Source organism: Dermochelys coriacea, chromosome 6 (genome assembly GCF_009764565.3).
Source record: "Dermochelys coriacea isolate rDerCor1 chromosome 6, rDerCor1.pri.v4, whole genome shotgun sequence".
Classification (NCBI taxonomy): domain Eukaryota; kingdom Metazoa; phylum Chordata; order Testudines; family Dermochelyidae; genus Dermochelys; species Dermochelys coriacea.
The window spans coordinates 46,931,565-46,957,836 of NC_050073.1; the positions used below are offsets into that span (position 1 = coordinate 46,931,565).

General features: G+C 40.8%; 1 protein-coding gene across 12 annotated transcripts in view; it reads left to right on the plus strand.

Annotated features, from left to right (window-relative positions):
* Positions 1–1,435: 1,435 nt before the first annotated feature.
* CD44 (CD44 molecule (Indian blood group)) overlaps positions 1,436–26,272 on the plus strand; it is a 102,524-nt gene continuing 77,687 nt past the window's right edge. For 5 of the 12 annotated variants that reach the window (XM_043515877.1, XM_043515878.1, XM_043515880.1 and 2 more), the window contains exons 1-2: positions 1,436–1,569; positions 5,796–5,895. In XM_043515877.1, coding sequence (XP_043371812.1) covers positions 1,564–1,569; positions 5,796–5,895 — 106 coding nt within the window. In that variant the 5' untranslated portion in view covers positions 1,436–1,563. Of the gene's footprint in view, positions 1,570–5,795; positions 5,896–6,326; positions 6,559–26,272 lie in introns of those variants that run through there. The other 7 variants (XM_043515887.1, XM_043515886.1, XM_043515884.1 and 4 more) reach the window with 4 other exon arrangements.

The following is a 26,272-nucleotide window of genomic DNA, read 5'->3' on the forward strand; positions in this document are numbered from 1 at the left end:
AAAAAATGTTAAAATGTATTTCTGGCACGCAAAACCTTAAATTAGAGTGAATAAATGAAGACTTGACACACCACTTCTGAAAGGTTGCCGACCCCTGGTTTAGTAGGTTGTTTGTTAATGGAAAGACTTGAAAATTCATTCCCGCATGCTTGTATTTGGTATACAACATAAATGTTGCTGTATCAGTAACAGGGGCCGCACACATTCAGCAGTGTTACTGTGCAAACAGTAACTGTCACACAGATGAATCCAACATAATTTTGGCTTCTGCTTTTTTAAAGGAGTAACGTATTTTGTGTTTATCACTGGCTGTGAATCTAACCATGCAATGCCACCCCTACTCTCCACACAGACAGAGAAAAATGTTCATGCAACAGGTGAGCCACGCACAATGCATGTGACTGGACAAAAACCCACATTTGCGCCAAAACCTGGATGGACATATGGCCTGATCTAAATCCCATTTAAATCAATGGAAAGACTCCCTTTGACTTCCAAGGGCTTTGGATCAGGCCCATACTGGGCAACTGAGGACAAAAAACACCTATTTGCACATGCAGCTAACATTTTGCATATGCAAATGTAGAGTTTTATCCATGCAGCAGGAATGTGTGCATTTTGTTTGGCTCATCCGTTGTGCTAGGACTGTATAATTTTGGCCCAACCATTCAAATACACAGTGTACAAAGGAGGAAGGGTAGATGAGAGACAGGACAGAGAGGTCTGGGAGAGGGGAAAGAGAATGAGATGGGGGGAAAAAAGAGAAGGAGAGGTAAATAGGTGGGGGCTGGAGAAACTATGGATGAGGGAGAGAGGAGGGTCTCAGAGGAGAGGAATAGAAAGGGAAGAAAAGGCAGAGAGGGAAGGAGAGAGAGAGAGAGAGAGAGAGAGAGAGAGAGACGAGGGACGGAATAAGACACATTGAGAAAGAGATCCATATGTGCATGTTCCACCTATTGCTAAGCTGGAAAGGAAAGAGGGACGAGAGAATTATGGCAGTTTATACCCTGAGACATATATTTTCAGGTTTTCATTACTGCACATCAGGCTTTCCTGAGGTAGCAGAGGGAATGATTCCAACCACCTTCAGAGAGAGCTTATTTCCCCCCTTCCCCCGAAACTCCACATAATGTTGACTTGGTTAATAACTAATGCATTCAGTATGACTCTGCTGCATGCTAGCACACACATCTGGCTTGTGACTGCATCTCTTGTGTGCTCTGTGTGGATCTCCCACTATGCACCCCTGTCTCAAACACACATGTAGGAAGCGGTAGATGGTGGGGAGATTATAAAGTGGGATGGGCAATCTGACTAGTTCTCTGTGCAGTGCTGCAAGCTCTATGGGCTGGCCAGGGACCAAATACTTTGATTAAACAAACATTAGCTTAAGGAAACTGGTGGAGGCATGTGTTCTAAAGTAGAAGGGTGTTTGTAAAGTGTCCTTGACCATAAATTTGAATATCTGAAGCCATTGCAGTTTTTGCTCTGTATTGGTCTAGCTCGTGGTTGGGAGAACTGAGGCAAAGCAGCAACACAGACTGAGAGCTGAGGAGGCTGAATATGAAGGTACCATTCTGGGTTGCTTTTCTTTTTAGAAGTAAACGGCTGGGGGCCATTGTTCATCTTCCTAATGCTGTGCAGGACATGGGTTGTAAATTACATCTGGGAACAAAAGGTTGATGGGAATAGAATCAGGTGCCCAAATTCCCAAGGGAGAGCTTTGCCCTCAAGCCAAAGAAGCAGCTTCTCCAGCTACTCAGCACAGACTCTGTTATCCCCTCCCCGTCAGCTCCTGGAGCCCAAGAAAAGGTGCACTCCAGCAGTGTTTGCTACAATGAAACTTTAGGACCATTTCCATTACAAAACCTTGTTTCAGGATTAGCCATAACAATTAGAGCTAGGCTGAAATTTAGCAAACAAGATTTCAGAGTGGGAACAGAGGAGCAAAACAGATTAACCTCCCTCCCCCCTCATTATAGGTAAGGGTAAAAAAAGGTTTTGAAAATGAAATCATCTTACTCTGAATCACAGGACATCTTACTATAAGCTAAGGTTCAGTAACAAACTGCGCACTGCAACCCACTTAAACAATGTTATTATTCTACTTTGAATAAATTTCACTGTATTCAGAGTCACTCAAAGAGAGTTCTATTGAATGTGTGTTACAACTGGTTGGGAAATAATTTTTATTCCCACAAAAATGTCAACAAATTTTTTTTTCTTTTAAATATGTTTAGGTTTTGGTGCTAAGTGGAAAATTTTATATTAAAACTTAAGATTTTTGGCTTTCAAGATTTAATTTTTTCAACAAAATCTCTATTTTTTTTTAACAGAAAGGGAATTTTTGTTGCAAACATTTGTTCAATGGGGAAATTATTTCCCATAAATAAAGTCCACTTTGACTGAATTTTTTTGACAAACTCTAATATATCCATTAAGGTATATATCTGTATATGCATATAAACACAAATACCATGTGTAAAATCCTAGCCCCATTGAAGTCAATGGGAGTTTTGCCATTAACTACAGTGGAACCACTGTATAACTGTATCACTCTATAAGAGGATCCCAGTGCAAATATCTTTTTACACTGCTGTAAGTCACATAAACACATTCACTGGAGGTCAAAAATATATGCAGAATCCATAGTAATGGTTTTATCAGTATGAATTGGTGATGGCTACATTACCATGAATAATGAAACAAAGAATGAGTTATTCAGGTGCTCAAATGAATGGTAAAACTTCTATAGTACTTGATACCATTCTATACCATATTCCAGATGTTTTACAGAAAAGCCATTTTAGAAAAGGTTTGAGAGAGTTTAACATTTTTAGTTGTGTTATTTTTGATGTTTTTCTGACTTTGTAGCCAAGTTCTTTTAGTTCCATGAATCCAACTGTACAGAGGACTGAGGGAGTAAAAAAACTCGAAGAAATATATTTTAGAAACTTCTAATATTTTCCTATAGAAATATCCTTTTGGTACCTAATAATTTCATGGGTCCAAATCCTCAATTCTGGTAAATCAATGGCATTGTGCTGATTTACATCAGTTGAGAATCTGGCCCAGGGTTTTTATGTGCCTTTGTCATGGTGCTGTCTCAGGTTAAACGTAAGTGCTGCATGTTCCACTAAAACAGTAGGCAATTCCTTTCTCCAATGTCATAAAGCTCCCTTTTCTAGCTGTCTAGCATTGTGGACCCTAAATCTGACCTAAATTATGATCAACCTACCCCTCAGGCCAATGTATTTTGAGGGGAGAAATTCCACATTTGGGTGGAAAAGGAGGAAATAGTTTTGTGTCAGGTATTGTTTAAAGACAACTGTTTGAAGCTGCTTAATAGTTTGGAATGTTAGAATAAGTCCCAGGGAGATGAATTAGTGGGCAGAGGGCAGGTGAGGTAGAAAAAAATACATACTAAATGCAATTTATCACCTGGCTCTGCAGTTTATCACATGGGGTGACATCCATGTGATAAATTGTGCTTATCATGTACCTCTGACTGCCTCTCTTGAACTATGCACTAATCCATCTATGCACCTGGACTACTTCTAACATTCCAAATCCCTGTACAGTCCCATACAACAATCTACCAAAGAAATATTTTCTAACCAAACCCCACCCCAATGTGGAATTTTTCCCAAAATTACACTATTCTGAGATGCAGGATTATATTCAGTCCTGGATGAGTGATGGGTTTATGATCTGTTGTCTTGGGACCCATAGAGGCTAGAAGTGGAAGCTTTATTCCAGTAGAAAGCCAAAATTCCCATTTCCAGAGGGGAAAGGCTTTTGAAAAAGATCCTCAACCGCTGTAAATGGGCATAGTTTCTTTGAAGTCAATGGAACTCTCCAATTTACATCAGCTGAAGAGCTGGCTTTTTGTTTCTAAAGCTGGTTGGGCCTTAAAACGGTGATGTCTTATGTGTAAAAACAGCTATTTCATGTAGTTTTTTAGAGTTTTTACAACATTGGTTATATGTTTTCCTTCCAATGAGTGAAGTCTAATAGACACATATGGATAGATTTTTGAAAATCCCAGTAGGTGCCTATACACATCCTAGAACACCTAAACCTTTCATAATCAGGCCCATAGTCCAAAGGCAGTCTAGCTTTACAAGTGGAGAAATATAGGATATAATACACTCACAATAGGCTATAAGCCTATGAACAATACAAATTTTCTTTTGAAACAATAAGGAGTAGAGAGGTTATTTTACCTCTGCATTTAATAGTAGTGCAACAACTGCTGGAATACTGTGACCAGTTCTGGTGTCCCCATTCAAAAAGGATGTTGATAAATTGGAGAGTGCTTAGAAAAGAGCCACGGGAATGATTAAAAGATTAGAAAACATGCCTAAATGAAGAGAAATCATTATATCCACACAGTGAAATATGTTTTAAGTGTGACTTTGAAGTTGTAAGCTACATAAGAAACAAAGCTCTGCATGATTTGAGGAAAGGCTTCCACTTTGACCATGTTCCATTAGATATTCTAGAGCTGCTGCTAAAATTGGGGCTAGCTGAGGAAGGGGGAGCCAGCCATCTTTAAGTATGATTTATTAGAAATGTTTACAAAAGCAATCACTGCTCTCAGTAGATTTATTATGTCTGCATTGTAAATACTCACAGAACCTAACTTCACTCTGGATTTTCTATTTCATATAATGGAATTAGATACTGGAAAGACCTATTAGATGATCCAGTTCATCCATTGTCTCTCACCATCCTGGCCTAATCCAGTGCTTTATAATACATTTCCTAGGGATTTGTCCAATCAAGTTTGAAAGGTGCCCCAGATTGGGATCTTCCATCACTTTCCTTTAGAGACTAAAAGTGTCCTTGAACCCACCTCTATTCGCCAGTTGAGAACTTGCTGTTCCCCTCTATGTGAAAGCACTGGGTCTCCTGCTAAGTTTTACAGGCACATCCTGAAACACTATGTGTTATTTCCCAAATCACATTCAAAAGTGAAAGTCCTGAAATTTCCTTAGTTGTGTAAAGATTTAGTGCCTGTGGCTGGGAGAACCTGTGCTCTCTACTTTTCCAGTGTTTATCTTATGCAAAACTAAAAATGTATATAAAAGATCTTTAATGTGTGGAATGGATGGTTCAACAGTATCAATAGTAAAATTATAAAGAAACTTTAATCTGTAGGTTGCTCACTGAAATTTAGCCCTGATCAATCATAGAATCGTAGGACAGGAAGGGATCCCAGGAGGTCTCCTAGTCAAGTCCCCTGCACTCAAGGCAGGACTAAATATTATCAATAGTGACTGAAAGCCATTGCCATCTCCTCGTTGTTAAAGGTTGATGTGTAATGAGCATTGTGGTCTCTGCCCAGTGCCGAGTGAAGCGATATCTACTTCATGTAAACCACCACTATAACTGACATCAGCTGGGATGTCGAGGTATGGATGGACTGTGCAGCATGAACAGGACAGGGCAGGATGGTGGGAGCTTACACTTTTAGTGCCCATGTTGTACCTGCCCATGCATAAACAGTGTCCAAGTCTTTTCATTGGCACCTTTCAACAGCATTAAATTAACATAAAACCCAACACTGCAATGAATATATGTACATATAGAAAACAGAAAGTGTCATACTTTCACTGACTCTTCCGTTGTCTTTTTGGAATAAAGTAAATAAGTCCTTCCCCTCTTACGCTATAAAAATAAGGAATCATTGGTTTCATCCCAGCTCCCCGTGAGCATTTGATGTCTCTGACACAAAACAACCCACCATTATAACTGGCGCTATTTACCTCTCTTATTGGCGATGTCTGCAGAGAGGCCACAAATTGAATGGGCCATGGAGACTGAGCTGTACCGTCATACTTACTGCAGTGATGGTCTCTCCAGATGAGAACAGAGGCATGTTGGCAGAAGGTAAGTGTGAAGGAAATCTAATTTACCTGTGCTGTCACTGTAGTGCTTTTTCACCAGTGCTAAATTGGAAAATGAGGGAGAGAAAATGGAAAGAGAAAAATATAATTTAGAAATGTTTTTGGAGAGTTGTAGATGCTTTGGTGGGTTTCTAAAACTCAAGATATTTTATGTTCTCCTGTCTCTTATAATAAAGAGGCTTTTAAACAGGCTAAGAGAGTGGATGCTGATTACAGTCAGTTCCTTTCTAAGCTAACTTGTGAGACATTGCAGAAACTTTCCAATGAAGAAGCAGTAATATTACACTCATGAGTAAAAGAGTCTTGGTGCCTCTTTAAAACCCTGTTGTAGCTACTTATTCAGAAGTAGTAGCTTCCCCCCACCCCCGCCCCTTTCTTCTTCTACTTTTGTTTCAACATGGGTGTGACTTTTGATTCAGCTCCCCCTCCCTGTTATGTCACTGCTTCAATTTCTTTAGAATTGGAATAAAAACTGCAGCAAACTTCAGAGCTCATTGACTGCAGGCTGAACAAGGCTTTTTTGATTTGTGCACCCTTCAAAGGATCTCCTTAGTTTTGGCAAAGTAACTCTAAGAAACAATGAGCAAGTTTTTGTTGTGTGCAACTTTTGGATTATGCTTGCTGCAGCTTTGTATAGCAGAGACACGTAAGTAGTGTATGAATGAAAAGTCTAATATTTGCTAATAAGTTTATGCTTCAAACAGCAGCTGCTATCCAGCCAGCCAACTAGCAGCCTGCTTGTCACACCAGCGCATTTCTGAGTAAAGTTTTATTATCTGTACATTTTTTTCCAGCGAAAATCATACCAAAATATACTTGTGCTGTTTTTCTTTTTAACATGCAAGGAAAAAAAGTGTATGTTAAGTACAGCTACAAATACTCAAGAGGTTAACTGTAGATCATCAAAGTTAAGTTTAAACTAAGAACTGAAGTACAATAGGCAACTGATCTTCAGCAGAGCCGTTCTAAATTAAACTGTAGAAACTGCTGTTACTTATTTATTTTGCTGTACCAATGCTGTAAAACAGACAGTTGGTTGTGGTGGGGAAGGACCCAACCTTCCTGGCATACAATCGCTGTATTATTAGGTTCACACAAGCTGAACTAAAGGCTAATGAATACAGGGTTGGGATGCAAAAACTAGGACAGGCATGCTGAAAGGAAACTTAACTGCTATGAAATCTGACTGAAATCTGGAAGAGCTTTATGGCAATGGTGCAATGGTGAATTTTTCTGACCTATCTTTAAAGCTTTCTTTTGGGGTTAACTGGTGAGGTTTTAGAACAAACAAAGGAGTTGGAGATGAGCAACCTGCTTTCTATACTTTTATAGTGTAAATACCAATACCAGAATAAATAACTTATTTTCAGAAATAGAAGCACTAGATTTTTAAAAATCTGAAAAAAAGAAAAGGAGTACTTGTGGCACCTTAGAGACTAACAAATTTATTAGAGCATAAGCTTTCGTGAGCTACAGCTCACTTCATCAGATGCATTTGGTGGAAATTTTTTTTTTCCACCAAATGCATCCGATGAAGTGAGCTGTAGCTCACGAAAGCTTATGCTCTAATAAATTTGTTAGTCTCTAAGGTGCCACAAGTACTCCTTTTCTTTTTGCGAATACAGACTAACACGGCTGCTACTCTGAAACCTGTTAAAAATCTGAAAATCAGATGCCCAGGATGACAAAATGACCTTAAAATTTGATGTGGTGCAGGCACAACAGTGTTTGGGGAAAATAGCTGTGCTTTTAACAGAGTCTCATTGTAACAGAAATTGCCTTGAGTTGCTTTGGAGGGAAACGATTATCCTTCCATTTCGGTTTTCTACTAGCCAGTTCTTGGGAATCTAACAAAATCCATTTGTCATGGACACTGTCACCTCAGAGCTTTTATGTTTACCTCTTGTTTACTCGAGCACCAATACATGGCTCCAATTGTGGAGATCTGTGAATGGGTGTGTCGGAATGAACAATTCCAGACACATCAGTGATAGCTGGAGAAGTCTTATGCATTGCATTCTGAAATATTTTTCCTATTATACTAAGTGTACATTTCATTCTAAAATCAAATACTTGGATAATTCATTTAGGCTCAGGTAGAAGGACTGGAGGCTTGTCTGAAGTATATCTGAGGTGTGATTAGAACTCTGACTTTGATTTAGCGTGTGTATATACTGTATAATGATTAAGATTTCGTTATCCTCAATTAATTTATCCTTTTATGAATGGCCAAAAGTGCCATAAATAATCACTGTCTGTCCTTACTCTGGGGATAACACTTTTGCTGTGAGAGAGAGAGAGAGAGAGAGAGAGAGAAGAAAACCCCATAATCTAGTCCTCAGTGCAGTTAGGAAAAACATGTCAAGCTTCACGTATGCCCCACAGGAAAGTTTCTTTAGAGGCTCAGCAGGGTATTAGTTTATAGCTACAGTATATTTTACTTGGTATGCAGTGCATTCCAACCTGCCTTTGTAGTCATTAATGACTTTAAAACTGCAGCTGATTTTTTAATAGCATCCTTCTTACAGTGCATCACAAAATACTAGCAGTTATACTTGGAACATGATTTAAAAGAAAGGGCCTGAAGTGCAAAATTCAGATTTGGTCCCAATTTTGAATTCTTCTAAAGTTTGGAAATGTTTGAATTTGAAATTTTTGTTCAAACCAATCTCTGACACTCTAGTTTGCTTACCTGGTCTCAGTTCAGGCTGGGTAGGTTTCACTCGTTCAGTTGGGAAGTGATGATGACAATAATTAATATTTAAGCAGAGTTAGGACTTGTTTAAACAAAGTTGTTCCTGCTTAAGAAATCCCAATTAACTCCATGCATGGATACTCTTATTCTGGAACAACAGTGTCCACACATGCAGTTATTCAGGAAAAGCTGCTGCACTTTAAATTACCATATTCAATATCAACTTTTAAGTGTAGACAAGCTCTTAGAGTCAAGGCATGGGGCCTGCAAATATGGTGTCTAATGGAAAGATCAGAATCAATGGACACAGATTGCTGTCTTCAGATTAGACCCCAAGTTCTAGAGCCCAGGAGGTAGGGAAGAGGACATCCTATCTGGAGACTCTATGGCAGCAGTGCCCAATAGAAATTCGATGCTAGCCACACTTGTGGTTTTGAATTTTTCTTATTAGCCACATTATAAAAAAGACACATTATAAAAAAGACACATGCATTAGCCACAATTTAATAGCCTATTAGCCACATGTGGCTAGTGGCGAACGTATTGGACACCGCTGCTCTATGGCACAAATCCCTCCCCCCCACCACAACAAGACCTGTGTAAGGTTGCCTTCAAACTCTTTGCATCTAGTTGGATAGCACAAGTATGACTGGTGGCAGAATTTGACCCTAAACTGGAAGAAGATGGAGTGGTGCCAGAGATCTAAGATGCAAAGAAAAATGAGAGCTGGGAATGCCATTGAGAGAGAGAGGCAGAGTGCCCATCGGCGTAGAAGTGGTGGTCAAAGTTGCACCAGAAGAGGAGGTGAAAAGAAAGGGATACTATAATTTATCAATCAGTCAAAGAGAGAAAGGGATCCTACCTGCCTTTTAGGCTATATATCTCTTATGCAAACCTTATGTACGTAAAACAATTTGAATAAGCCTTTTGTGCTAGTTTATTTCAGAAAGGATATAACATTGTATACATTGGCTATTCTCCCAAAGCTCTCAGTAACTAGATTTTAATAAAGATTGGCTTGAACTGCCATAGTCATTTAATGGAAAGGTACAAATCTGCCCTTAGGCTCTCTGTGCCAAGCCAACAGACTGCAGTTGGGGATGGTATTGCATTGTCTGGAGTGGATGTTGTTAGTTCTTTGGTCAGTGGTGGCTTCCGCAGTGGTAGCATGTACAGAAGGAGCGGGAGTGAGGCTTAAATGAAGGGGAGGGAAATGGCATCACAGTGCTGAAAACCCTTTAAGCTAAGCTCTCTTACACACATGGTGTGTTGTTGTGTGTATGTTGTTGAAGCAACTCATCGTTTCAGTTAAGATTAAGTGAAGGATCAGAACCATATCTGAGATATGTTTCAGAGTAGCAGCCGTGTTAGTCTGTATTCGCAAAAAAGAAAAGGAGTTTAATCTCTAAGGTGCCATAAGTACTCCTTTTCTATATCTGAGATATGTTCTCCTCTGTGGGACGATGCCCTGCATTCTTAAGGACCTGGACTTGAAACATTATTATTATTGCTGCTGCTATTGCACCACAAATGGACACAGCATGCTTCAGTCATTTAGAATGTGCCAAAAATTGCTCAGAATCCTTGTGCAGAAGAGCTTTGAGACCATACAGAACAATAAGGTGTACACCAACATGCGGCCATTCCAGCAAGTTTGCTTTGTGGAACAGATCAGTTCTCAGGCCTATTTTCAAGGAGCAAAGGGAAGTGGGTTGTTGTCCTTAGCAGTAAAATAAGATGGATAAGAGGGATGAGAAGCAGAGTCCAGAGAGAAGAGAGGTTGCAGTAATACAGCTGGGATATAGCTAGAGGATAGTCTACAGATTTGACAGTTGGGTTAAAGAGAAAAATAATTTTTGTAGACACTGTGGATTTGGTGAAGGTCTGGATATGAGCAGATTCACAGGCAAAAACTAGGTAGTAGAAAATGGTAGTGTTGTTGCCAGAGAAGAGATGGTTTGATGGAAACATAATTCATTTTGAACATGTTAAGTTCAGAAAACATCAGAGAAAGCGGCAGACTAAACAACATGGGGAAAAGTAATCGTCAGCAGAGAAGTGATGCCCATGGCTTTGAAAAAGATGGAATCTACAGGGACAAGGACTCTGGGGGATTCTGACAGGTTTTTAGCAACCCTTTTCCATTCCAACTACTGTACTCTTGTATATTCTGTGTTTCTGGCTGTGATAGTGAATGATTCTTTCAAAATACAGAGTCAGAATTGGGGAAAGGAAATCTATACCTTAAACACTTGCGTTTCCATTTCCTATATCTATATGTATATCTATCTATCTATATTTAACCTAGACTTCCATTTTAATTGCTTTATACAGACCATAATTAAATCTGCATAATTACCTACTGTGTAATGTAATTTCACAGAGACGATAATAATGGAACAGGCACTGCCCACTGTAATATTCTTTCCTAATTTAAAAAGAATGCAACAGTGCATTGGCCCGAGAAATCAATACCAGTCAAAATTTGGATTGGATACAAGAACAGTGGAGTTCCCTACTGTGGCCCTGATCAAGCAGTCACATTATCTATATAGGTTTCCTAGTAGCAGCCGTGTTAGTCTGTATTCGCAAAAAGAAAAGGAGTACTTGTTAGTCTCTAAGGTGCCACAAGTACTCCTTTTATTATCTATATAGTGCCTTTAATGGCAACTTTAATGGCAGCAAAGATCAGTACTGCCGGTCTGAAAAATAGTTCTGATATAAGCGCTGCAAATCTCTTAACACCAGTTAGTAAACAAGAACATACTACTAGCCTTAATCAAGTACTAGTGTCAATTTTAACACTGGAATTCATGTAGTAGATCCACTGAAGTTTAAATTTCATCTTGAAAGTCAGCAAAAGTCAGAGTTGGATTATTAATGGGAATTGGAGAGAGGATATGGAGTTTTTCATCACTATCTCTATTTTAAAAGAGGCCATCATTGGTACTTGGTATAACTCAGTCTCCTGTCCACTAATTTTTTGCCTTTAATCACAAAACCATCCTTCTTCCCTAATACATTTGATGGTTTTCAGGCCATTCTCTATGGATTACTGGCAACTGACATCACCAATCTTTTTGGTGTAATTGATAATCATTTCTCAGGCAAATCCAGCACTTCACTGGGCTGTTAAATCACAATTGTCCATCACCCATAAAGAAGCAATAATCCCTCCAAAGCAAGCCTTACCACCTCCAGTAAGTTGGTATGTAATTTATAATGGCCACTGTGGCTGTTGTTACAATCCCGGTAGCAATTGTAAGTGGGGGAATGGTCGCGCTATTGTCGGGAACTTTCTGACTTCTGCACTACCCCGGTGAAATGGGCTAGCAGAAGGATCTGAGTCCTTGCTCCCACTTCCTTTACCCAGAGGCCTCCTTGCCCTCGAGGACTCCCCTTCCACTCTTCTGTCTGGCAGAGTCCTTGTAACCCCAACAAGGCTCGACCCCCAACCTTACTGTGGTCACCTAGGACAGGGGCTAGTGTGTCCCCACTCCGGGGTACTCTCTCTGCAGTCGATACTTCTCTGACCCACTGATCATTACATATGATTTAAAGCAAATACAATTTATTTAATCAGCAATTAGTTTAAAAGGGAATAAGGAAAAATGGGAAAGGTTAAAGGAAAACACATCACCCTGCTCTGTGGCAGGGAACATTACGAACAGTGTCTCTGTAACGTCAGGGCAGTTCACAGTCTGTTCCTTGTAGGTCCCAGGCCTTCTTCTCAGGCCCTAGCTGTGCTGCAGGGATGCTGCAGGTTGGACACTTGCTCTGGTGGTGGCCACACACCTCCGGGCTTTGGGTGGGACCCTTCTTCCCAGCGTCAGCCCCCCGTCGGGTTAAGATCCCTCTCACAGTCTGGCATGCAAGGACCTTTGGCTGGGGGTGTCTTTCTGCGCTGGGCCTTTTGCCCAGGGTCCCTCCTTGGCTCTCCCCAGCTGCACACAGCACCTGGCTCCGGACTGCTCCAGCCCCAGTTCCACCACTCTGTCTCAGCTCCAGCTCCAGCTCCACTCTAACTCAGCACTGCTGCTTCTCTGGCCCCTCTGGCTCTGGTTGCTACAGCTCTGCTCCCAGGGCAGGTCTGCTCTCTCTGGGCTGTATCTCTGGCTCTGTGGCTGCAGACCTGCTCCCAGCACAGAGTCTGCTCTCTCTGGGTTGTTTTTCTGGCCCCTCTGGATCTGGCCCAGCTCTGATCTCCAGCTAAGCTCAGGCCCCTGCTTTCTCCTTAGCTCGGCCCCACCCTGTCTGACCCAGGCAAATCCAGCTCACATGGAGGACGGGACCCACCCCACCCTGGCCTCCTGACTCCCTGATTAGCCTGCCTGCCCTGTCAATCAGGCTGACCTGGAGCGTTGGCCTGTCCCCATTGTTCCTGGGGACTGTCAGTCTCAGGGTCCTGATTACCCATCGACCCTTCCCCTTTTAGTACTGGGAGCTAGCCAACCAAAAAAACCCCACTGAATGTCAGTAGGGGACAACAGTCCCTTTACACAAAGCAGTGAGGGTCAGATTTGATTTCTTGTCACTTCCTTACCCTTCAAACCACAGTCTCCCTTGCAGTGGTATCAGCTAGAACAGTAGCAGTTGGCTGTGATTTTCCTGTGCCGGCTGAAGCAGACCCCATCCAAAGTATGAAAGGGGAATTTCCGCATATGAATGAATTGGAGAAGAATAACAAGAAATGACACAGAGAAGGAGGTTTCTTAGAGGAGCTTCTCTCAAATTGAAACTCCAACTAATTCCAGAGCATTTGGTTGATGAGTAGTTCCATGACTTGGTTTCCTTTCTAATGATGTCTGCATCAGTATTTAGAGTCTGTGGGTAGTATTAACAAGGGAATTGAACTCTCTTATGCACCTAAGAGATGCAGATCATGTCTCTGGGGTTTTCCAGTCAGTCTTCGTTACAATGCCAGTTATGTTGTACAATGCAGTTTAACTTATTTGTGTACAACATCCATTGTCCACTGTGTCACAAAGCAAAAAAGTTGGAATTAAAACAAGTTAAAGGGCAGGCTGTAATTTTATTATTCATTCTGAAGCTGAAGCAATCACACCAATTCAAAATAAAACTCACAGGGAAGACCTGAATTTTAAATATATCCATAGCTGGAAAGTATAGAGGTTGGCTTTTTTTACTCATGACTGAACTCATCTCAGTAGGCTTGGAATCTCTGTGATCGTTGGAACTCCATGCACTATCAAACTACGTTTGTACACTGATACACTGTGCTGTGTGTTTGCAAAAATAATATCAGACTGTGGTAAAACTTCCATCTCTGTTGCTGCAAATAAAGCTGTTTGAAAAGCAGCTTATGATGGGTATATATTAGAGGATACCACTGTGCAGGTTGATAACTGACTTGGAAAAGAATATTAAGCAGTGATAATCAACTACACCAGTGATTCTCAACCAGAGGTGTGTGTACCCTGGTTGGTATGCAGAGGTCTTCCGGGGGGTATGTCAACTCATCTAGATCAGTGTTTCTCAACCTGGGAAGGTTGTGGGACTGGTTGGGGGGGCAAGGGGAGGGTTGCAAGTGCAGGCTGGCATTAGGGGGTGGAAAGCAGGGCAATTGTGTGTGGTGCCAAGCCTCAGGGGGCCCTGTGAAGCTAAGATACATGCTTCAACCCTGGGTGGCAGGGCTCGGGCTTCAGACTCCTGAAAGGTTTACAGTAGTCTGGAAAGGTTGAGAAACACTGAACTACACCATTAATGTCTGGTTTTGTAAATATTAAAATTGCCTCAGATGCAGAATAAATTACAGTCAAGTGCCTGTTATAACATTGTTTTTGGAGACAGGTATATGTTTCACTTTGGGGAGCTGCTGAATTGAGTGGGCCCCAAATGGGAAATGCATTCTTGGTACTGGATTTCCATGGAGTATTTTTGTGTTATTTGAAGGGTGCCTTTAAATCAATAGGGTGTGGCATGTGTGGGTAGATGTGCTAAGTATGTTCTTTCAGCATCTTTCAGTTCACATTCAGCAGTGAGATATTTCCAGGCACTTGGGGATGCTTAGAATGTGACCTGTATTTGAATAGAACTCTGATATCCTTTTTGTGAATTTAATGATAATAATGTTTAGGGCTTTTCATCTGATCTCAAACCACTTTACACAGATGGGTAAGACTTAATAGCCATCATTTGCCATTGGGAACATTGTGATTACAGAGATGTGAAGTGACATGGCAACTCAGTGTCAGTCAGGAACAGAGCTCAAGTCTCCTTACTCACATTCCAGGCCTCCACCTGCTAGATGAAGTTGCCATATTGGAAATATGAATAGTTAGCAGGGAGGGTTTAAGGGAAAGTGTCATTATGCAAACTGTAGAGGGAAATGATTCATTAATAGTGAACACAGCTAAGGTGTGGCCTGGTTGCCTCTCCCTTTCATCTTCCTTTCCCATTTCACTTTCACTCACTTTCCTGTTTCACTCTTCCCATTAGATAGCTACTGTTAATTTTTCTGTCCCTTCCCTTTCTCGTGATTTATCTGACCAGTTATAGAATGTATAGAGTACTTTAATGTTCCTCTGTTTTGCTGAAGTTTCTTCAAATTTTCAATAACCGTTTTTGTTATTCACCCTTCATTAATGTTTTTATGCATAAAATGTAATGATAGGAATAAACAAAATATTTTTAACAGGGAAAGAGAAACTATATATATTGTGAAGTCAATTCAGATTAACATCCTCTGCAGCAAATTTGTAAAAAAACACACTTTGAATGAAGCTTTTGTCCCTTTTGTTGACATTGCTGTCCAATTTCCTGTTTCATTGCATAAATGATACCTACACATAATCCTAAAACCTTTCAGCTCTTACCATTCGCTGTCATTTGATTTTTCTTAAGTAGAAGTGGACCCAGGTTGCAGTTTCCTAAAAGTGTTTAAAGCCAAGATTTTGATTCAGATTTGTCATTTTTTTAAAATAGGGATGTTCAAAACTATTTGAACAAAATAAGAGCTGACCCAAACCTTTGCCCCAAATTGATGTTAAAAAATCAGTCTTAAAATTGATTTAATTTAATTTTAAAATCGTATATTTTTTTTATTTTTCATTTTCTAGTCCAGATGACAATTCCTAGAATGTTACAATGTAGCGGCTACTTATATTGTTTGGTACTCATGGATTTTTATGGGTAAATGACATTAAAATATCCCTGCCTCCCCAAGCAAATTAAAAATTGCAAACCTTGTCCTTCTTAGACTGCAGACCACCATTACAGGGCCTCATTATTCTCAGTATGCAGAAACATCTATCTTTAATTTTCTGTGCTTCTTCAGAGTAACTTGCAGCTGCTGTTAGTATTCCGTTTAACTAATTCCTTTGTATGTGATGATCCCAGAAGTCTGCTTCTTTTACATTTCTTATTTCCATCATTGTCATTATGTTTTCCTCTTTTGTTCATTTTCCCTCTCTCTGGTATCTGGCTGAAGCAATCTGACAGACTCTGTAGGTTCCTATCTGTTTAAATAGGTAACAGAAGGTTAAATCCAATTTGTCTAAATTTGGTCAGCACTCTGATCATCTACAGAAGAAATAAAAATCTACCCCACCAATTGCTCTCAAGAAATGGGCCTTGGGGAACACCTGAATGAAAGTTTACAGGAGTTCTGTTCTGGTTCTGGACTATATTTTTGTCCCTCACAACAAATATTTCTGTTCCTTTTAATTTCAGCCATCCTGTCCATGTAGCTCTGACTTGCGTCCCTGTGTTTTTAACCATACCGATGTCATTCTGGCTCCCAGTGCTTTCATGAGAATGGTATTAATGAAATGTCTCTGTCTGCCAGGGCAAGAAAGATCAGAGTTGTTTTGGACACCTTTGGAGATAAGTGAAATCTGAACACTTTCAGTTTTTAGTGCAGGAAAAAAGATCCTTGCGTGAAATAAATTCTTCAATCTCTGACTTTATATGTGCTACCAAACTGTAATGGTGCCTCTCTTCATAGCCAGGGTGCAGACATTTCATTTTCTAGCCTACAGGGAATAACTTTCTGGAAGTTACAATTAACCACCAGAGGAGTGCAGTGACCTTTCAGGTGAAAAGACATCCAATGCTGTTGAAGAAGAAATCCTTGCCCTCTAGAGCGGTGATGCTCAGACTTAATGAGCTGGAGAGCCACTTTCTCACTGAGTGGAGAAACAATCACAGCAAAATATCCTTTGTGCTTTTGTGATGTGTGTGTTGTGACAGCATCATCCTATGCTGAATCCAGCATCATGATGACAATAGTGGAATCCTTTGTCAGCATGTTGCACCACGCTGATTTTTGTATCTCCCTGCAGTTCTTTCTTTTCCCTGTAGCCCCATTCCCTCTAAGCTTGGTGGGATGGGAGATAATCTTAGCATCACTAATCTATTTTCTTAATGTGTTCCCCACCCAACAAGCTTCAGACACATTGTGTAGCAGTACTATGAGTAGTGTTCTCCATGAGACCAGGCAGACACAGAGGAATGCCACACAGATCTAAGGATTTTAGGAGAGCTGTATGAAGGGCCCTACCGAGACTCATGCAGCTGTTGGGCACAGGTTGAGTATCACTGCTATTAAGTCTCTTTACAGCATCCCAGGGCTACTGAATGTAGCAGGCCATTCTCTTTTTCTAGTCTGAAACTATTCAGTATATGGATTGAGGCAGAAGGCCTGGTCCCCTTCTGTTCATAAAGAGGCATGCTCCACAACTTAGAGGTTGTCCACATTCAATATGTTTATAACAGAATGAGAGAGACTGTGTCTAGTTTGCAGCACATTAGGGGTTTTGTTCTCTATTAACCTTTGACGGAGAGTACAGTTTTTCCTGTACAGTTCATACCTCAGGGGGCTGGGGTTTCCTTTTTGAACAAAGTCTTTATTACATTCAATGAGTATTCACTTCGAGTCAGCACTGTAGTGGTAATTGTCGATGAGAGTGTACCGTAAATACATATACTACAATTGAGCAAATCATTGCATCTCACAGCAACCTTCCCTCACTGTGCAAGCAATTAGTAAACTTGGAAACTGGAATCCATCTTTCTGTCTACTTATACATTATTACAGTGCCTGTTAATATAGAATATAAGCAAGAGTGGCTTTCCCGCTGCTGCTAAGTGGGCACACACTTGCTTCAAACATATAGAATGGCCACACACAATCCAAGATCCAAGACACTGTTGTGTTGATATGGGGATGCTTTGGGCTCAACAAGGGATAAGTTAATATTTACTTCAAACAACAATATTTGCTGATATTGCCAAAAGATGTAATCTAATCATATCTCCCAAGGTAAATGGGCCGGAGAGCTCTAGCAGTGTGGTAATAACAGAGCTGATGGTGAACTAACACACCCTCAGTATACCCTGTTACACCCAGAAAATGTAAACTGTACCCTACACTACATCGTGCATGATATGTACTTAGCCTCACCTGTCTTGATCCTCCCTGGAACCATACATCTGAAGGAAAAACTCAGATGCCTATACTTTCTCAACAGACACAATATGATATCTCCTCAGAAATGGCTGGAGTATAGGATGCAATTTTCCTGATATGATCCAATCTGAAGTCAGCATTTGGATGTTTCCTCTTTTTTCTAGCATTATAAGTGGTTCTGTGTAACTGTTACATCATTTGAGCTAGAAGGGAAACTGACACAATAGCAGGGTTGGAACCATGCTGTAGGTGAATAAAGTAGCAAGGAGCTTGGAATTTCATCATTTAAGTATACACATATCATTATAAAAAGAAAAGGAGTACTTGTGGCACCTTAGAGACTAACAAATTTATTTCAGCATAAGCTTTTGTGAGCTACAGCTCACTTCATCGGATGCATGTGTCTTAAAAAAATTCGAACTAGGAAGGAATCCAGGAAAAAGATCTGTATTAAATAGATCTATATAACCTATGTCATTGGCCTGATTATGCAACCCTTGCTGATTTCAGTGGAACTACTCGGGTGAGTAAGTGTCCACCAATGTAAGTAATTTTTTTTTCAAAAGCAAGGGAAGTGCAAGCCGACATTCAGAAGCAACTCTACAATAACAAGCTACTGGTTGCAGACCAGCACTTTAAGTGTTAGCAATATCAGCCAGCTAAGTTATTAACAGACTTTATCACTTACACTGTGGGAGTTCAGATTAAGCTCAGTTTATCAGCATTACAGCACACTATCATCTTCCCACTGACTCACACAGGAAGTTCAGGTTGAACTTCTGCAAGATGACTCATTAACCCCGAACCACCCTTTTTTTTCCCAAGAGAAAGGAATATACTCAAGACAAACAACCCCCTACAAACAACAATAACCATGGTAACACATGACTATGCCAAGGTGAGACAAGGTGGGGTGGGTGAAGTAATATGTCTTTTCTGACCTACTTCTGTGGGCGAAAGAGACAAGCTTTCAAGCTTACACAAAGTCCTTCCTTCACTCTTTAACATACTGGTTTGGTGCATGAAGTTGATGAATGACCATTTAGTATCTTCCAACCTTGCAGAATAGAGTTAGTCACCTTGATTAGGAATTTTTTCAGGCATCTTCACTAATAAGCAATTGTCTGAGACAGACTTTCAACATGTGTCATTTCCTGGTGGATAGGCAAATCTTTCCCATTTACAGTTACTGATCTTGGATCCTCTGGATTGATTGTTGTACTCTGAATCAGCTGTTTCTGTAGTTCCGACAAGATGTCTCTGGTTTCTGTGAAGAACTTGCCCTTGCTTTGCAAGAACCTGATAGGATCTCGTCACTTCCCTTTTCAAACTCCTTCACTGAATTTCTCTTCCCTTCAGCATCAACATGAAACTTCTTGTCCTCACCTTTGAAGCTCTTTATAACTGTGCTTGACTGCATCTCTGCTCAGTTCCTCCTCCCCCCCAAATCTCTTGAGTCCATCTAAACCTCTCTTCTAACAACTCCCTTCTTCGACTTACTTTTAACTTTATGCTTTTTTCCTGTTTCATCCTCCTTTACTTCTGGTGGATGTGGCCCATTCCCAACAGTTGACAAGAAGGGGTGAATATCAACAGAGGGAAAATTACTTTTTGTAGTGCTAACAAGGCCATGGTGGATGTGGCACACGCCCAACAGTGGCCCATTCTCAACAGATATTCACAGACTTGTCAACTGTTGGGAATGGCTAACATCCACCCTAGCTGAATTAGCCTCGTTAGCACTGACCCCCGCCATTTGGTAAGGCAGCTCCCATCTTTTCATGTGCTGTATATTTATACCTGCTTACTATATTTTCCACTCCATGCATCTGATGAAGTGAGTTATAGCCAACGAAAGCTTATGCCCAAATAAATTTGTTAGTCTCTAACATGCCACAAGGACTCCTCATTGTTTTTAGATGAAATTGGTTGATCCTAGCACTTCCAAGGGACAACAGTGATTCTCTGTTTGCCGATTCCTATATTTGAAGCAAATAGTACATACTCTTGCAATAGTTTCAGTGTTTGTTTCCATTTGTACATGGCCAAAACAAAATTTCTGTGCTCTCCTGGATATTTTAATGCCAATGTCCTTCATGGACAAGCATTTCCCAAGATTTAAGAAGAATATTGTCATCCTAGATAATTCTTCAGAATATGAAGAGTCAGGGAGGGTAGCACTTTGTTTCTACAGCAATTCCTGATTAGTTTGATCCATGTTTAAAACATGGATTGCAGCAGTCTTAGTTCTCTTTTTTCACTTCCACATTAGTTGAGAATCTTGACTTAATTTCCCCTTCAGTTGTCAAGAAGTCAATTTAACTTAAAATATTGGAAAAACTAATAAAGTTTAAAAAATGAGAAAAAAAAACCCTGAAAAAAACCAACAACCCAGCATTGTATAATTATGCCTGCATATTGTAGATGGGCAGACGGTGAGACGGGGCTCTGTACTACTACAGCAAACCTGTACTGGTGTAGGGTCCCACAAGAATTTTTCCATTGACCTTAGTGAACTCTGGATGAGGCCTTTATTCATCAAATTGAGCTAATACACATTATGTGAGTTTGTTTACCCCGCAATGCCTTTTTCTGTGACTTTCTATAATTTTAGGTCCATCAACACCAGCTGAATTCAAATCAAGTCTTTTAAGCTGCTGAAAATCAAGTTTGTCTTTAAGCACTTCTATAGTTAGTTTATGCTCTATCAGCAGGCAACACTGACACGTGTATTTCACATGTTTCAATTTTAAGTGGTATGCAGTGTACTTCCAGTTGTCCTAAAGAAATATTGTTTCCTTCCCCAAATTGGAAATGTTCACATGACTCAGCACCTCAAATATCTTGGCTTGCTGTGGTGAGAAGCAGCTTGACTTTCAGCCCAGGCTTCGTTTTTGTGACTGCAATGGCTTGTAGGTACATCTGGAAATGAATCTTCGCTTTTCGCCATATTCCTTTAAGACTGTCTGTGAGCTTGCGCTCTGAGGGGACTTCTGACTTTTTCCATGATCTGCACCTTGGGAAAATGCTGTCTTCCCTCTAGTATTCCATTTGCTTATTTTCTCTTCTATGTCCAGCATTCCTGATCTCTGCAAAGTTGCCATTCCTGGTAACGTGTTGTTAACAACAACCAGACTGCTAACTTGTTAGCAGAATTTATTTCCCAAAATCAAAGGACTCAAAGTAAGCAGAGCTTCTCAGCGTTATGCTACACAGACAGCTAACTGCCTGCTGCTGATAGGCAGATCCCTTTAGTTCCGGATCAGAACTGAGCTGATGCAAGCTGAATCCTGCACCCCATAGCCACATAACACTCATGAGAGTCCCTACAACAACAACAACAACACAGTGTGCACAGTCCAGCATTCACAAGTAGCCTTTAATAACAAATCAGCAAATATGAGAAAACCTACAATAACTAATCAGGGTGCATATACCATTGTTCACATTTACAGTTACTGATCTTGGATCCTCTGGATTGATTGTTGTACTCTGAATCAACTGTTTCTGTAGTTCCGACAAGATGTCTCTCTGGTTTCTGTGAAGAACTTGCCCTTGCTTTGCAAGAATCTGATAGGATCTCGTCACTTCCCTTTTCAAACTCCTTCACTGAATTTCTCTCCCCTTCAGCATTAACATGAAACTTCTTGTCCTCACCTTTGAAGCTCTTTATAACTGTGCTTGACTGCATCTCTGCTCAGTTCCTCCTTCGCCACCAAATCTCTTGAGTCCATCTAAACCTCTCGCCTAACAACTCCCTTCTTCGACTTCTTCTTCGACCAGTGTATGTTGCCCAGTGCTCAGTCACAAGGCAGTATCCTCACAATAACAAACCAGTTTGTGCATCCCAGCAGTCTTGAGTATCTGTGGGGTAATAAACAAGCTTGTAAAGATCTGTGGCGATGAGCAACCTTACAGTAACAAATCTGTGTGCGCATGGCAAGAAGGGTAAATGTTTTGGTAAGAAGAAACGTAGTGATTTTACATTTCAAGCTTTGAAGGAGCAAAATTAACAGGAAGATGTAGGCGGAAAATGTCTTTTAAAGATTTGCTGATAACTTGCTTGTGTCTCATTTTAAGACATGGTATCCAGATGATATTTTTTCCCTTCCTCAGGTTTTGATAACATTCATTTCGGGGAAGCCAGGGTTTAAACCATTAAAGGTTGTAGTGCTGAGGTACCTGGCCATAAATTGATCCAGTAATTTATTGGACTTGTAGTTTCTCAAGTACACAAATAGAGCCATGCTTATTCCTCCTGTGTGTTCTGTACGAGACCGGAATGCAAATGTTGCCATACCTATATCAAAGGCACATTCAACCTAGTATTTTGCCTCTGACACCTCTGAATCTCCTGACCACTACACATATTCAGCAGGCCAGTTGTACAATATTATACAACAGAGAAGAATAATTTTTTTCTGGTCCTAGTAGGTGACCATAAACCCTAATGGCATAGATAGTTTAGTATACAATTTAATATTTTTGAATGATAAATGATTATTTGATTCTCAAGTGAATTTTTTCCATCATATTAAAAAAATAAGGGTGAAAATTCACAAGAACTCCAGACCCCAACACATTTCAACTTCAGGAATGTTTGGATCAGAATCTAGACTGTATCTTTCACACCCAACAAATTCAATGTTGAATCTAATTATTAAACTTGGCAGTTCAATCCAGCTCCCAGTGAAATCATTTGGTGACTTCTATGAGAGCTGTAGCAGGTCCTAAATCTGGGCTTCCAGTTGTGAACTTGGGAGCTCCAATTGATCCTTTGGCAACTAAATTAGATCACTGGGCACCTAAGTGCTCAGATGAGCACACAGATGAAGAACCAGATTCTTAATTTCAGTGGATAATTCTGTAGTAGATTACAAGAAAATAGTACAAAATGGGTTTTGAGTTCATGTCTTTATTTTCCAGACACTTGAAAATAGGAGTGAGAGAGAATTAGTCTGTCCATGGTGGACAAACTGTGTTTGGAATGAAAAATTTCAAAATAGATCTATTGTTTTGGGGGATTATCTCTCTTCCTGCCATTACTTGTTGGTAGGAGGTCGGAATGGGTTGCTTGTCTTTTGGCATGTCTTCCTTTGTCAGGCGTAGTCTAAGCTGTCTTGCTCCACTTAGTATCAGAGGCGCCGACTTCCTGAGTTCCCGGGGGGGTGCTTGACCTTCGCTCAGCCCCAGGCCCCACCCCCACTCCACGCCTTCCCCCAAACCCCCACCTCCACCTCTTCCTGCCCCTGCTCCACCTCACCTCTTCCCACCCCTGCTATGCCCCATTTCTTTCCACCCCGTTCTATCCCCTCCCCATCTCTTCCTGCCCATGCTGACCCACTCCTCCCTCTCCCCACCCCAGTGCCTCCTGCACGCTGCTGAACAGCTGATCATCGGCAGGCGGAAGGCACTGGTGGGGAGGAGGGTTGATCAGTGGGGCTGCTGGTGAGTGCTGAGAACCCACTAATTTGTTTCCATCCCATGGAGTCGGCGCCTATGCTTAGTATAGTTGTTACCTTAATGTTGTGTTAGTCTATTTTACTTTGCTGGTTTTCAGAATGTTTAAAAAGCTTCTTGTGGTTTCCTTTTTCTGTTGTTATTTGTGGTAAAATGGCTCTACCGTTATAGTCAACAGATGCTTTTGTATTCAACTTTTTTTTTTTCCTGTTGAGCATTGCCTGGTTTTTCTTAATAAACTTTCCACTTAAGCCAGTTTAAAACAGGGAGAATGGTTATGAGAGTTTCATGTAATACTGGGAGAAAAAATGTAGTAACTAATGTATTTTATTGATTCTAGTTTGGAAATTATCCATTAACAGATCATGATTATTTTAAATTTATTGTGTCAAATTACTGGAAATAATTCTTAGTCTCATCAACTGGAAGCACACTACAAGTATTTGGAATTCATAATCTGTGCCATTTTAATTGGACATGTGTATCACATATCTTACATGGCATGATTCTCTTATCTGACTGAATGAGCATAACTCTTTGGTTTCTCATGTGATCAACTTATGATTTGCATGGAAAGTGGGGAGAACACACTAAAAGAGGATTTGTTTTAAAGTTCAAACAAACACTGACATGTTTTGCATCCCCCTGCCATTCCCTCCCAGCTATTCACCCCACTCTAGTTTTATGTAAATATCTTCACCAGGACTGCATGCAATTAACACCAACAAATGTGACCTCCCTTATTCTACCTTTGGGATTACAATTATGTTTCTTTCCTCACGCCGTTGAGTTTTTCTAGTGTCAACATTAGTGATTATGTTTTGCTCACCTCAAGGTGGCATATCGCATAGTTGTCTAATTCCAGAACAATGATTTCTCTGCCTGAGCTTTTTTGGTTTTCCATTGAAGTATTTGGCTCTGCTGCACAGCTGTACCACATTCTGATGCAGGCTGAAGATTGTCATTCTGCTTTTGGGTGAAGCAATTGAAAATAATATAATATTTACTGTAGAGAGCAAGGAAGTTAAACATGAGTTATGACAGTGTATAGACTCGCTCCGGATGTTTACCACAACAACTGTTGCCAAGCAGATAAACGATGGTTGGAAGTTCCATTAGCAGCTTTTTTTTCTGCAACAGCTGCTGAGGAATGAAATAAATGGCTTGTTCTGACTTATACTTTCACAGTGAGTCCAGCCTGCTTGGTTCAACAATATTCAATTTATTCCTATTTTTAATAAAATTAATTTACTAGTCATAAAAGTTGCCAAACTAAGAGGTTGAAGCTTTCTATCTACCTGCAGAACAGATGCACAACAATGGCTTTGGAAGCTGGTGGGCAGATTCCCCAATGAGGGCAGATCATACAGTCACATGCTCAAGTCTCACTCCACATTCCCTTCCTCGAGGTGGGCTTATTAAAAAACAGAATAGACAAAAGGCTCAAAATAATGCAAAACAATGAGAAATACTTTTTTGCTTTCTTTCAGCTGGACAAATCCTTCCCCTACTACGTAGACCTTCCTCGCTAACACCCCATCTAGGACCATTCCTGCTCCTGCCTTCCCCTGCTACTATTTAAAAGACAGCTTTATTTATAGCAGGTGCTGCTTGCAACGTTCAGTCACATGACCAATATCACATGCTCCCTGAATTCAGTCCCCTCAGTTTTAAAGGGCCAGGCCAGGATGCAGAGATAAGAACATGAGAATGGCCATACTGCAGCGGGTTCCCAAACTAGGGGTGCCGCTTATTCAGGAAAAGCCCCTGCTGGGCCGGGCCGGTTTGTTTACCTGCTGTGTCCTCAGGTTCAGCCGATTGCAGCTTCCAGTGGCTGCGGTTCGCCATTTTTGACCAATGGGGGCTGTGGGAAGCAGCACAGGCCGAGGGATGTGCTGGCTGCCCTTCCTGCAGCCCCCATTAGCCTGGAGTGGCGAACCGCGGTCAGTGGGAGCTGCTATCGGCTGAACCTGCAGACATGGCAGGTAAACAAACCGGCCCGGCCCACCAGGGGCTTTCTCTGAACAAGAGGCGCCCCTAGTTTGGGAACCCACTGCCATACTGGGTCCATCTAGCTTAGTATCCTGTCTTCTGACAGTGGCCAGTGCCAGATCCTTCAGAGGAAATGAACAGAACACGGCAATTATTTAATGATCCATCCACTGTCATTCAGTGCCAGCTTTTGGAATTTGCAGTTTAGGACACCTGGACGGTAGGGTAGAGTCCCTGACCATCTTGGTTAATAGCCACTGATGGACCTATCCTCCATGAATGTATTTAATTCTTTTTTGAACCCTGTTATAGTTTTGGCCTTCACAACATCCCCTGGCAATGAGTTCCACAGGCTGACTGTACATTGTATGAAGAAGTACTTCCTTATGTTTGTTTTAAGCCTGTTGCCTCTAATTAAATTGGGTGACCACTGATTGTGTTATGTGAAGGGGTAAATAACACTTCCCTATTCACTTGCTCCACAACATTCATGATTTTACAGATCTCTATCATCTCCCCTTAGTCATCTCTTTGCCAGTCTTTTTAATCTCTCCTCATATGGAAGCTCTTGCATACTCCCATCATTTTTGTTGCCCTTCTCTGTACCTTTTTCAATTCTAATATATTGTTTCTGAGATGGGACAACCAGAATTGTAAGCAATATTCAAGGTGTGGGCATATACCATGCATTTATATAGTGGCATTATTATACTTTCTGTCTTACTATCTAGCACTTTCCCAATGGCTCCTAAAATTCTGTTAGCTTTTTTGACTGCCGGCACA